At 40.5% G+C, this 14789-nt stretch overlaps 2 protein-coding genes across 3 annotated transcripts in view; one reads left to right on the top strand and one right to left on the bottom strand.

Annotated features, from left to right (window-relative positions):
* LOC136870029 (cuticle protein 67) overlaps positions 1 to 14789 on the bottom strand; it is a 93244-nt gene that overhangs the window by 65134 nt on the left and 13321 nt on the right. The window lies entirely within an intron of this gene.
* LOC136869981 (cuticle protein 67-like) lies at positions 7139 to 12402 on the top strand. Its single transcript, XM_067144889.2, has 2 exons — positions 7139 to 7150; positions 11917 to 12402. The coding sequence occupies exons 1-2, from the start codon at positions 7139 to 7141 to the stop codon at positions 12400 to 12402; spliced, it is 498 nt and encodes a 165-aa protein (XP_067000990.1).

The following is a 14789-nucleotide window of genomic DNA, read 5'->3' as shown; positions in this document are numbered from 1 at the left end:
CACTAATTTATTGAGAAAATAAAAGAATTTGAAAAATAATATTTGTTTTCATTACAACGAAGACAGTCACCATATTGTATAACTTGTATAACCAAATATCATATCCCCTCCACCTAGTTCAGTTGCTTTTACTAATCTATCAATATACAGAGAGACAGTTTTCTCAACGGTGATGCCAAGTTTTTAGGATTTTATGAAAACTTCATAAAAAATATACACTCACATCGCCGAGTCTCCTTCTTACAACCTAACTGGACAAAGTGTCTTTATGTTCCGTTCAAGACACAAGAAAACACCTACAGAACCACAAACATCATTTTAATACCAGACTTGAGATTATCTCTTACTTAACTCGTGTGGCACATAGGGACATTGTTGACCTAAGGATTAACGAGAAGTAGAAGTCAACATTCGCCACTCGGCGAATTTTATTGACTAAAAATGCAACATTCGGTTTGTTTTTACACAAATGCGTCATGTGGACATTAACATCTTTCATGGTCTTGTTAATGTATCTCATGATACTACACCAACATTTGAAATTATCGCTGGAAGTGTAAACAAGTTCAGATGAGAAAATCGATAATGTATACGTCTTACGAGGCCAATCATTATTCTAACTAAACACAGTAGATCAGAAAGCAAATTCGTTTCCATTCAGGCCATGAAGATTCTTGGAGGGGTGGAAGGTAAAGGCTTCCATTATCCGTAACCTCGGCATTTGGTGGGGGTGGAATGGTTAGCTCTAATACGTACTTGATAGGTCAACAGAATGGTTGCCTAATGACACGGTGTATGCGTGTTCACACCTCATGACAGCTGGTCTGCAAAATAAAGTCTACAAAAGAATTTAATTTAATGATTGCCCACAAGTGTGCTTAAAGAAAGAATATCACACCTTACAATAGGAGCTGATTGAGTTTGTTCTGATTTTTACTGTTGGTAATCTGTCGCAAGTTGTAGAGATCACAAACGCAGTCCTGTTGAGGTTCAAGGAATGTTTTCTTTTCACATACTTAATGGTGGTAACCATGCGCCGCTAATTCCGTTGTCAAATGACGAAGGTCTTGTTTGGATCCTGTCTATGATCGATCTAGCATTGCAATTGCGGTGTAAAACTCCAGCCAAATTCTTTTCCTCTTTTCTTGTCTTTCTTGAACAACTTTTTCCCAGTTAGTCGTGAAAGGGAGCAAGAATCTTATTTGTACATCCACCATCAGGAAAGTTTCGTATACTAATCTTGATGGGATCCAGTCCTAGAGACAACTTTAAGAAATAGGCCTTTGTATTCTCCACATCCTTGAAGTCCTTTATACTGAGATTTTGCCAAATGGTTTCTATGCCGTAACATAGGGTCGGAATGGTTTTAGCTTCGATGAGTTTTAAGGCGGAAGGGAGAATTATTTTGACGTCCTTGATATCGAACATTACCTTCTAAACGACTTTGTTGTCGGTTAAAGCGTTACCCCCAAGTAACTGAAGGAGTCCACAATGTTTTTTTTTTTTTTTTTTGCTAGGGGCTTTACGTCGCACCGACACAGATAGGTCTTATAGCGACGATGGGATAGGAAAGGCCTAGGAGTTGGAAGGAAGCGGCCGTGGCCTTAATTAAGGTACAGCCCCAGCATTTGCCTGGTGTGAAAATGGGAAACCACGGAAAACCATCTTCAGGGCTGCCGATAGTGGGCCACAATGTTCAATGTCCTCTCTTTTATCAAGATGATGTCTTCTTTCGATCTTTTCTGAACACCATTTGAACTGTTTCTTTGTTCCTGATTTATTTCGATTTTATTTCAGTCCGCCCAGTTTATAAGCAGGTTAAGTGATATATGTAGGTCGTATTTGTTTTTTGAGCCGAGGGCCACGTCGTCAGCATAGCATTTCTATCTGTGAGCAAAACGACCATCTACATCTCTCGCTAATCATTTCCTCCATACTGTGGATTATGATGTCTATGGAGATTGTTGAGTATACTTCTCCATAGTTTCCGGTTTGAGCCGGACACAAACCATCCCGAGGGATGACCCTGTTGCTTGTTTTGTGGCGCTCGACAAGCGTGTAGAGCACGTTGACGCTCTCACTTGCCAGGGGTATTTCCTGTGATGATGAACTTTAAGTATGATCTCTTCACCTCAAAATACAGCTGCCTCTGTGGATCAGTGGTAGAGTGTCGGCCTCCGGATCCCAAGATAGCGGGTTCAAACCTGGCAGAGGTAGTCGGATTTTTGAAGGGCGGAAAAAAGTCCATTAGACACTCCGTGTCGTACGATGTCGGCATGTAAAAGATCTCTGGTGACACAATTGGTGTTTACCCGACAAAATTCATTAAATCTCAGCCATAGACGCCCAAGAGAGTTTCAGTTTACTCGGTCTGCCATCTAGTGGGCCTAGAGTAAAACGGAACGTCGAAATTGACGAGCAGACAGCCAGATGGCGTCAAATTGAAATGTCTTCACACGGTAGCTGAGGCCATACGATTATTATTATTATTATTATTATTATTATTATTATTATTATTATTATTATTATTATTATTATTATTATTATTATTATTATTATTACCTCAAAATACATAGACAGAGAAGTGGAAAATTATTTTTCTTGTGTTTCATCGACAGCCTGGTTTTGATGTTGTGTTCTTCCAGAGTAGAATTACTTGTGAAGAATGCTGTTCAAGATATAAGACTCATTTTTTGTCCGACACTACATTCTCTTCAAATTTGCAGCATGAAGAGTCACGTTTCCACTCCATGAATGAATACTGAGAATGTTATAGATCGAACTACCCTCGTTTTCTTATTTCTAGTGATAGAGTTATCCTTCCATAAATGGGATAATTATGTCATGTTCTTCTTAGTTATAGAAATTCTTGTTATGTTTTACAGTATCTCAGTTTCACTTGCTAGAGATGACTGAAACAAGATATAATACTCCTGTTACAGGCTCTATTTTCCGAAACGCATACTTTCTCTTTAACAGATTTGCCCTATCATTAACCATCTATATGGTTTATTGCATGCTATTTTGCAATCCCATCTCATTACTCATGCCTTTTGCTCGTGTAAGAGTTCTTCCACATCTTGTTCATCTGGGACGATGAGTGCAGTTGTTTTCACTGAAATCCTTCTACTGTTGACAGCAAGTCCACCATTCCATCCACCAAGATCAGTTCTCATTATATGCTCACTATAGATATTGCAGAGCATTGTAGACAGAATGTGAATGAAATTTCGGCTAAGTAAAGTGACCTACAAATGAGACCTAATCGTAGCATGCATACAGTAATGTCACAGGAAAAAACTGTGTAATGTTAACGGAAATGTATCAATTTATATAAATTTAGCCTTAGTACAGTTCCATGATGTACAGTTTCAACCTGTAATTAACCGCTCTTAAGTAGTCATTCATTTTAAAGTGTTACATGAATGTATGCTTGATGAAATGAAATGGCGTATGGGTTTCAGTGCCGGGAGTGTCCGAGGACAAGTTCGGCTCGCCAGATGCAGGTCTTTTGATTTGCCTCCCGTAGGCGACCTGCGCGTCGTGATCAGGATGAAATGATGATGAAGACGACACATACACCCAGCCCCAGTGCCAGCGAAATTAACCAATTAAGGTTAAAATTCCCGACCCTGCCGGAAATCGAACCCGGGACCCTCGTGACCAAAGGGCAGCACGCTAACCATTTAGCCATGGAGCCGGACAAACTCGTGTCCTCATCCTGAGGTTGTGCAGCTCTTTTCAGGCACACCCCCGTTGGAGGTGAGCTGCATGTACCATTTTAATCACATACCAGCCCTCCTGCCATTCTTAAATTCCTGGCAGTATCGGGAATCGAACCCGGGCCCCCGAGGATGGCAGCTAATAACACTAACCGTTACGCTACGGAGGCGGAATGTATGATTGATAATTTGACGCCACAGCCTTTACTGCTGTTTCTCTCTTTTGAAGAGAATATAACGAAGCAAATGCCATTGAAATTCCATTATGATATTCTATTAGACTAGCAAGGTATCACTGATTTGCTGCTGTTTAAATATTAAAGTCATCATTCAAATTTTTAAATTTTGTCCACTGAGCCAGTAAAATACACCTTTAGTACGTACGTCAAACTGATTTAGAGGAATTATTATTCACTATATTTTCTAATGTAACACTCACTTGAACCCCGTATAATCGATTGGTATATTTAAAATCCATACCTTATTTAGCATTTAGAACATAGAAGTGACCAGCCTGTGAAATATTGACTTCGTATATCGCAAAGTAATCAAGGAATTCATGTTTTATTTTAGGAGTAAAATGTTTTAGAAATATTTCGTATTTAACATCTAGGACATAGAAAACCATCCTTCATATAAAATTTGAAATTCGTGCGTGAAAAGGTTTAGGAGGAAAGAATATTGTGATTTTGAGAGTCAATTCTCATTTAAAGCCCTTAGGCGAATATTTTGTAGTATATGATACCTGACACCTATGTTTCTCTTTTACGTCGAAAGCTTTTGTAGGGATGGTTTATATCACTTCCGAAGCTAATCCCATTAAACCCCTTAGGGATGGAATGTTTTAAAATATTTCCTATTTCACACCTAGGATTTAGATTATATACGTCGATTTGGAATTTAAACGGTCTCGGAGGAATTAATATTTAAATCCCTGAGGTTTTATATTTTTCAAAGCTTCTTTTATTTAACGCCGGCCCCGTGGTGTAGGGGTAGCGTGCCTGCCTCTTACCCGGGTTCGATTCCCGGCCAGGTCAGGGATTTTTACCTGGACCTGAGGGCTGGTTCGAGGTCCACTCAGCCTTCATGATTAGAATTGAGGAGCTATCTGACGGTGAGATAGCGGCCCCTGTCTAGAAAGCCAAGAATAACAGCCGAGAGGATTCGTCGTGCTGACCACACGACCCCTCGTAATCTGCAGGCCTTTGGGCTGAGCAGCGGTCGCTTGGTAGGCCAAGGCCCTTCAAGGGCTGTAGTGCCATGGTTTTTCTTTTATTTAACTGCTTAGATATCACTTGAAATTTAAACATAAGTCAAACAATATCAGAGAAATGAATTTCTTTTATCATCAAGCCTCATTCCCCGCCCCCCCCACACACACACACCAGTGAAAATCCCTTAGGGGTGTATTGTTTTAAGACCACTTCTTATTTAAAATCTAAAACATATCATTTTGTGTGTACAGAGGTCGACATCAAATAATCGAGATGAAACCTCATTTAATACTGATATTTACTATATGTATTAATCTTTTGGAAATATTATTAGTAATTTGAGATGTTTAAATCATTCAAAAAAAGTTTAGAGACACTCAGTGTGCGTAAGAACACGTACGCACCATTAATGGTATACTCAAGACATGTTCCTACATTCGTGTATTAAGTTTAAGATTATTTCGGATAAACACCTTCGTTTTACAAATAGATTTTGTTGGTAACGACGAAAAAAGGCGGAAATTCGGTCCAGTATCCTGGCTGTTGTTAAGTCTTTGTTAGTTTCAGAACTTCAACACTTCTGCATGATCACAATCTTTATACACGTGAAATATTTTGAATTATATATCATATTTGAAGCATTCGACATAAAAGAAAAACCTTCTTGTAAAATTACAACTTTCTACGTCAAACGGCTTTGATGGATGAATAATTTTATCACCAGTTTTCACGTCCAAAATCCCGCTATTTATTTAAAATCTAAAACATATTGTAGGAAACATCATGTGTAATTTTAAGCTCGTATGCCAAGCGCATTGAGAGAAATTAATAATTATGTCGTCAGGGCTCAACCTAAAGTCAAACCCTCTTAGGAAATTATTGTTTTAAGGCCACTTATGATTTGAAATCTAAGACATATAGGAGCAATCATTACGTGAATTTTTGTAAGTCAAACAGTTTCAGAGAAACGTATATTTTTGTCGTCAGGTCCAACTGCCACCCCCGCGCCTCTACCAGTCAAAATCCCTTAGGGATGTGTTGTTTTAATACCACATATTCTTTAAAATCTGAGAAGAAACACTAAAATTTCAACTCCGCATGTCAAACAGTTTTGGGGGAAATGAATACTGTGCCCCCCAGGCACATATAGATATTTTCGCTCTGTTCATTTTCCTGTGGCTGCGTGTAAAGGAAAATGAACCTTTCCGTTCCGTCCTGTAGGGATGTATGTTTGCATAATGTATTTACGCACTCCTGCAGTATTCTTTATATAATTCATTTTCCTTTATACACAGGCATACGAAAAGAAATGGCGTATGGCTTTTAGTGCCGGGAGTGTCCGAGGACATGTTCGGCTCGCCAGGTGCAGGTCTTTTGATTTGACACCCGTAGGCGACCTACGCGTTGTGATGAGGATAAAATGATGATGAAGATGACACATACACCCAGCCCCATCCCAGTGAAATTAACCAGTGATGGTTAACATTCCCAACCCTGCCGCGAATCGAACCCGGGACCCATATGACCAAAGGCCAGCACGCTAACCATTTACCCATGGAGCCAGTCACAAGCATACGAAAATGAACACAACAAAAAAAATGTTCTCATGGACTGCATATCCATATGAGGATGGAAAGCGTGACCAGTCTTAGGAAATTTATGGATAGGAAGAGGTCAGTTAAGCGGCATTGTTTCTTAAGCGACGATATATACATTGTACCCTTGGTTCATAGAAAAGGGGATAATGTTGAACGCATTTTGATACATTTTCCAGAGTTCATCGCTTTGATAAGTGACCATAACAACAATTTCCACGCGTGCAAAACCGAGAGCAAAAGCTACAGTAATCTCTCTATATTCATGAAGGCTACGAAACAGGACAATATAATACTGATAATGTAATTATTCTACTTTCGTGGGTAACTTTACGAAAGACATTGACACTGCCAATACATTCCATCAGCAATTGTCTTTAAATATTACGTTAGAGCATTATCTCTGGTTCGAAACCAGTTCTGCATCGTGGAGTAGAAGGGAATTCCTTTTTGAATGCTCGTTATTCGGTGTTCGCTAGCCAACCAATAGCAATGAAGAAATTATCTCCCACCTCTTGGCGTAACCCACCCTCTGTGGACTGGTATAAATATACGAGAAATGTACCGGTTGATTATCAGACGAACCTACGTGATCTACAACATTACAATGGCTTTCAAGGTAAGAATGGACAATAGAAAGTTGAGAAATTCTGAGAAACTGGCGCGTTAAGGTGGGAGCAGCAGCGAAATGTCAGAGAGAGGCGTGACGTGATTGGACTGACCATTGATGATAATGGTGTGACGTGCACGATAACATATAGTAAGGGGAGAAATACTAGTCCGCAGCACATGTATCGCTTAGAACGAAACTTCGTTGATTTAGCTCCGGCAATGCTGAATCTTAGATGACAGAACCTTTCTGGCCAGAGTTCTAAGCTGTAATATTATCATTTATCACATAGTGGCTTTTCCAGGCGCAACGACGAAATATCTCATATAAGCTTAAGAAGAGAATGGGAGACAGCTAGATGGTAATAACGACATTTCTGTACACGATCAGCATACATACATACATACATACATACATACATACATACATACATACATTGAAGCACTAGCCGATATAGGGAGTGGCCTTGCTCTCGAAAGGCATCCCATCGTCAACTTTAAATAAAGTCCTTATTTTTCTTTGGTGGTGAATTAAAGTCGCATTAGCAAGGATAGGTTTGCGGCAACTTGCAATGGGAAATGTTTATAAACGGTAAGATAGCACTCAGAGCTTAATTTAGTTAAAGTCTCGACAAAACTAAGGAAAAACATCTTCAGTGATGTTGAACTCACCATCTTCTACAATCTTAGCGTTAAACGGCACGTACATGCAGCCAATTCACTTGGTAAAGTACTTTTCTATGGTTTATAATTTCGATTTCATATCGTCAGGCGATAAAAATTGCTAAACACTGGAATAATTTTAACGAAGATGACGGCTATATAGCCTACTGAGTAGATCATCGATACCTTCCATATTTAATTCGTCAACATCTTTCTCCTTGACTCTGAAGGCCCGGGAATGAACTATATTTCTATCAGGGTCTCTCTATCTTGAGTATCGTTAGTATGGAGTGACAGTTGCCAATACATTACTTTTTATTGCTCTGAAGACGATCCTGGTCGCAGGATTGAAACGCGTTAGCACATTATAAACATTACGTGACCTAATACTCACAAATTAAGTATCATTATGTCATGTAGTTGTCGTGAAAGTCTATGTATTAAGTTAATGCCATTTGTTTCGTTTCTGGGATGTGATAAGAGAGTGAGATTTTTGGAATTTCGAAGTCACAATCTTGTAGTTCGAATTCCACATAAAACTGGAAGTCCCATGGCTATGATCAGGATATCAATAGTCAAGCAACAATGTTTAAGTTTTCTTTCTTTATAATTATGCCCGTTCTGAATGCTAAGGGCCGTAACAGACGCCAGGAATCAGAATTGTATTCTGAAGTATAATGAAAGCAAATGGAGTAGAGCTATGTCACTGAAATATCGTTAAATGATACCAAAATTTCAGTCCATAAATTAATATTGTAGTTTTATGTAGTTTTGTAGTTTTTTAGTATATTAGATCATTACACTAAATTTAACACAAGAAGTTTCACTTTTCTTCTAAAAGGGAACGCAATCAAGTGCATTTCTCAACGTAAAACTGATCTAACTTTAACAAACACGGGTTCCCTGTATGAGGTTTGCATTACTTCTACTTTCTCCTGCCAGCCTTCTCAGCCTTCATCTATACCGCCACTGATACAATATTTATACAGACTGTTGATAACGTGTTTATAAGCCACGGGACCTCCAGGTTTATGTGGAGATCGAACCAAATGGATGTCTCTTTTTCTTCATTTCAAAAATTGGTTCGATTTCCAACTGTGGTCGTCTTGGTGAGAAGCCAATTACGATGCTATTCAGCCACCACGCCCATTGGCGTCATTTGGAGTCGAATCCACTATATTGGAGACAGAAGAACTATGACCAAACGACTGCGCCAATAAGGTCAGCCTACTTCAGGTGAATTCTCGGCCAGTCGTCGTTTATCAAGTTCACTCTAGCCAAAACAACATACTAATTCACGCAATTAGAACAGGTGCAGTAATAATAATAATAATAATAATAATAATAATAATAATAATAATAATAATAATAATAATAATCGTATGGCCTCAGCTACCGTGTGCAGACATTTTGATTTGACGCCATCTGGCTGTCTGCTCGTCAATTTCGACGTTCCGTTTTACTCTAGGCCCACTAGATGGCAGACCGAGTAAACCGAAACTCTCTTGGGCGTCTATGGCTGAGATTTAATGAATTTTATTGGGTAAACACCAAATGTGTCACCAGAGATCTTTTACATGCCGACATCGTACGAAATGGAGTGTCGAATGGACTTTTTTTCCGCCCTTCAAAAATCCGACTACCTCTGCCGGGTTTGAACCCACCATCTTGGGATCCCGAGGCCGACACTCTACCACTGATCCACAGAGGCAGCTACAGGTGCAGTGATCCAGTTAGTCGACTCCCAGAGTGTGTGTACCAAGTTCGAATGACGGGTGGGAATTTCAATAATACCATCATGTAGAAGCAAGGAGGAGATTAGGTCATAAACCTCAGTGATGTCATGTGATGCCGTCTGGCCTCAAGAAGTGCCTGCAGGTCATTTTAGTTTACGCCTATGCGTGACCTGTGCATCTGTAAGTGTGATGATTAATAATTTGATAGGGAGAGGGTGAAACCTTGGTCTGCTCAAGGCTTAACGTTTCAATTCGACGGACGAATCACCATCAACACCATCGTATGTCTTCACTACATATGAACACTACAGAGATGTTCGTAATTGAACCCAGGCTTTTGGCATTCGATCTAGAGATTAGAAATTGTATACTACCACTACCTCGTCCGTCTCCATGATCATCGTGCTGGCCTTTGGTCACAGCGGTCCAGGGTTCGATTCCCGGCAGGGTCGGGAATTTTAACCATCATTATTTAATTTACCTGGCACGGGGCTGGGTGTATGTGTTGTCTTCATCATAATTTCATCCTCATCACGACGCTCAGGTCGTCAACTCAAAAGACCTGCACCTGGCGAGCCGAACATGTCCTCGGACACTCCCGGCACTAAAAGCCATACGCCATTTCATTTCATAGCTGTTGTAATGCTCTCAATTTTACTGTACAGTTCCTTGTTGTGCCTGATTCTGTAGCCATCTCCTTCTTTAATGGGACCCATATTATTATCATTAATGCTTTTCTCGAAAACTATCGCTCAATTTGAGAAATATCTTTATTCTTTCTAAATTTATTTATTTAAGTCTCGAATTCATATAGAATTTCCCCAGTACAATACCCTCTTCCAAAAATTGCATTACATCCATCCAAGATATGGAATTCATGATGCATTGTTAGCGTCTTTTTAAACCTACTGCAAACGAAACCCCGTGATATTATTACACCTCATCCAGTAGCTGAACAGAAACTTTACAAGTGGAAAAAGAAATATACTTTATCTGATTATAATGATGATGCTAATTGTTGTTTTTTGGGGGGTCTAACATGGAGGTCATCGGTTCTTGAAGAGTAATTTGTTACCTTTATATTTTTCAACGTGGTGTGTTTTCTTAATATGTATAGTGTAACGCATATATGGTTTATCAATTCTACATCGTCCTCTGCAAAATTGTATACGTACTCTACAGATCCGTACGGGACTTCATGACCCACCTCACTGCACAGATAATTTAGATTGCCTTCTATTTTCAGGCTGCGAGAGCAGTAAAATGCGAGGGATCTGTATCAATAGGCTTACTAGCATGTTACAGAGATGTCCGAGATCATTTCTTCGTATATCATCGATATGGTGATGATGAAGGTGACCGCTGTTTGTAAGGAGAAAATAACGAGATAATAGGACCTACATTATAACAAGTTGATCGACGAAGGAGGAAACATTCCAACATTTTGAAGAATTAGGGTACTAGATAATGAAAAGGTAGTCTTAGAAGGTGCGAAGGTCTGGAAAGGAACAAGAATTGGATAAAGAGCCATACTTTACCGGGTGAATTGGGCGTGCGGTTAGAGGCGCTGCTGTGAGGTTGCGACCGGGAAATAGTGGGTTCGAACCCCACAGTCGGCAGCCCTGAAGATGGTTTCCCATTTTCACACCAGGCGAATGCTGGGGCTATACCTTAATTAAGGCCACGGCCCTCCCACTCCTAGGCCTTTCCTATATCGTCGTCGCCATAAGACCTATCTGTGTCGGAGCGACGTTACACTTCAATTATGAAGGACTGTCAGAAGCAGTACACCGTGTAGATTCTGATGATGACCTTTATGATGATGACGATGATGATGATGATGATTTATATAAAAGTACTATGTAAATTGTCTCAAATCGAAAGACTTTGGTTAGAATGGAATGTTTTACACCATTATGAGGTTTCACCAAATATCAAATCATTTAATTGTTGAAGGTCAACAAGAGTTATTTGAAAGAATATAGAAAGGCTAAGAATTCTTCAGTGATGAATCTAATCAATATCATTAATAGTTAATTTTTTATATATCGTTAATAGGTGGGAGGCTATGGAAGGTAACAGTTCAGTGCCTCACAGAAAGAGAGACTTTATCGAATCATCTACTTTGTACTGCTGCTCCTTCCTGTTTATGGCCTTTTCCCCACTGTACTTGGGTAGATATTTGATGTGGATTTGGCCCAGTTTTACGGACCGATGCCCTTCTGTTGCCAACCCTAGAGAGAGAGACATGTAATGACTACTACGTGTTACAAATTCAGTGTAAAAAATCCTAGAATATTGCCAATACATGACAAATCCTACCACAATGTATCAATTATTTTTTCTTCACTACGATGTGTTAATGGTTTGTTCACAGCTCATCATTCTCGCAGCTGTTCTGGCCGTGGCCAACGCCGGCTACCTGGGAGGATACGCTGCCCCTGCCTATGGCTACGCCGCCCCTGCCTATGCCCATTCTTACGCTACCCCCGCCATCACTGCCCAGCAGTCCAATATCCTGAGGACCCCCGGTAACCTGGGACAGATCTCCACCTACTCCAAGTCTATCAACACTCCCTTCTCCAGCGTCAGCAAGTCTGATGTTCGAGTCAGCAACGACGCGCTTGCCTACGGCGCTGTTGCTGCCCCTGCCTACGGATACGCCGCTCCCGCCCTAGCTGCACGCGCCTACGCCGCCCCCGCCTACGGATACGCTGCCCCAGCCTTGGCTGCCCGTGCCTATGCTCCTGGTCTCGCTGCCCCCGCTGTTGCTCGCGCTGGTCTCCTGGGCGTCGCCTACTCTGCTGCTCCCGCTGTAGCTCATGTCACCTACGCCGGTCTTGGATCTCACTACGCCTGGTGAACGCGGCCATATCCCCCAGTCTGCCACTATATATAAGCCAGCTTCTATTTATATCTGCACAATATACACAAAATAAATCTTTCAACATATATTAACGAAGTGTCTTATTTTCTGAATTTCAAACCATATCATCCTTCTTTTAGTCAGCGTGAGTTGGGACAAATGCATGGGGATTGAAATATTTAGATTCATATTAAAACGAAAAAAAAGAAAGCATCTATGTCAACAACGCACGTAGACCTAGAGAGAAATGCAAGTTAAAGGCTTCCACTATTGCAAACCTCAGCACACTATTTGCGATCGAGTAGTTAGCTCTACGCACGGACACCATTGCACTGTCACCTGATATTCTTCTTGGATATTTGAATCACACAGTGATAAGTTATGCACCCCCCCCCCCCCAGAATTAGTTTTTACACGTTTTTATTACCAAAATATGAATCGATTCCACGTCATACGGAGTGGAAATATCACTCTTTTACGATCCTGAATAAGTGGCTTCCTTACATTTCAATTAAACTAGTGTAAAGTTGAGTATAAATGATGTAAGTGGAAATATTGTCCCGAAAATGTGGGCAAATTCTACAAGTTACATGTTTTAAAAAGTTTAATTCCACGTTGAAAGTGGACAATGAACACCGCTTTGAGCGCAGTGTAACCAGTGTAACGATTATGCCTTTAAATATCGACTTTATGACCCACACATCTCTCTTAGAGAGTATAGGATGTGGGTCTGCGCAGGACTCTTCCGCAGAAGATTCTCTCACTGTAGAAGCATGTTTAAACTGTATTGTCATTATATAATTTAAATGCATTCTTGGAAAGCATGTCAACTTCTTTCAATTATATATTTAGTGAGGAACCTCCCGATTCATGTTTTCTCGCTATTTGTGTGCCGTGTTAAGTAGAAAAATGCGACTAGCGTAAAATCTTCAAATATGAGACTAATTTAACATATAATCTGGCTCGAACAGTACTAAGTGGTCTATTAAATTATTAGTAGACATTAGAGTGACACGTGCTAAGCTAGGCGACTACTTCATGCATATTTCTTCACATTTATCACCGGATCCGTGGTCGCTCCTGTCAATGTACTCAAACATCAAACTAAATGTCAGATTCTTCGACCAACCGATGGAGCTCGAAGACGCCTCCTTCATTCCATGGGGAAGAATAAAGTATACATCAAATGTAAAATTGTTTCACTTAAAATGTTTAACGTCTTCATAAAAACAAGGTGTTATACAGAAAACACGTCTAAATATCTCTAAATTAATTCTTTTATATTAGGATAAGGGTCTAGTGGTTCATTTAAGTGCCAGTGACATAATAAATTCAAGGTACATGCTGCGTTATTCAGGAGTTATCGTGTTACTTCAATGTCAGTATGGGGGGGGGGGTGTGTCTGTCTGTAATTCCGGAGGCTGATTGAATCCTCAAAAAGAATCTCCAAAGGTTATGCGGTTATAGGGAAACCGCAACAACCGATTTATGCGCTATAATGAGGCGTACAATGCGTAATGAGGAGTGAGCTACTTTTCCATTGCTTTCCTCCCTGGGCCATAGAGTGCTATTTTAGCACAGTCAGCCTTGTGATGAGCATTTACTATAACATTGACGCACTAGTCATGCTCTGAACGACATTTCTCACCACCACTCATAACCTATGCAGTTTCCATACTTTACTTTTTTGCTAGTGGTTTAACGTCCACTAACACATTGAAGGTTTTCGGCGACGCAAGGACGGGAAAGGGCTAGGATTGGGAAGGTAGTGGTCGTGACCATAATTAAGTCCCAACATTTGCCTAGCATAAAAACGGAAAAAAATAAAAACCATCTTCAGGGCTGACAACGGCGGCATTCAAACTCACCATCTCCTGAATGCAAGCTCACAGCTACGCGATCTTAACCGCACGGCCTACTCGCTCTGTCAGCTTCCGTACTTTCACAGACATAAATGAGACTGGCGTAGGTGAAAGCTACGTTTTGCTCTCGCCTGTGTCAAGAGACAGATGCACAAAATACTGTCTCCATCAAGAAATAACATCACGAAGAATGGGTGGATGTATTGTAACTGGTTTACAGAAGATTTGGGCCAGAGTACTTCCGAAAAATCTCTCTTTCTGATAGTTGCTTCGTGAGGGTAGTTATATTGTGTCTCTGCGCCAACAGAACCACTTCATTTTTTATTACACTGACCGATAGCCATTGTACTGGCAGTTATCGGGACTTCCGGCACTTTAAAGCACTACTGTTGGGCCGGGCCCACATTGAGAAGCAGTTGGCCGCAGAGCTGGGAAGAGCCCAGCAGGACAGCGTGCGGTTGTCGAAACTGCGAAGTGCATCAGAGGGCACATTGTCAAGCAGACCATGTCTTCTTTAGACTC

The sequence above is a fragment of the Anabrus simplex genome, chromosome 1, assembly GCF_040414725.1.
Source record: "Anabrus simplex isolate iqAnaSimp1 chromosome 1, ASM4041472v1, whole genome shotgun sequence".
Taxonomy (NCBI): Eukaryota; Metazoa; Arthropoda; class Insecta; order Orthoptera; family Tettigoniidae; genus Anabrus; species Anabrus simplex.
Note: the sequence above shows the minus strand (reverse complement) of the source record. Positions and strands in the feature narration are given on the sequence as shown.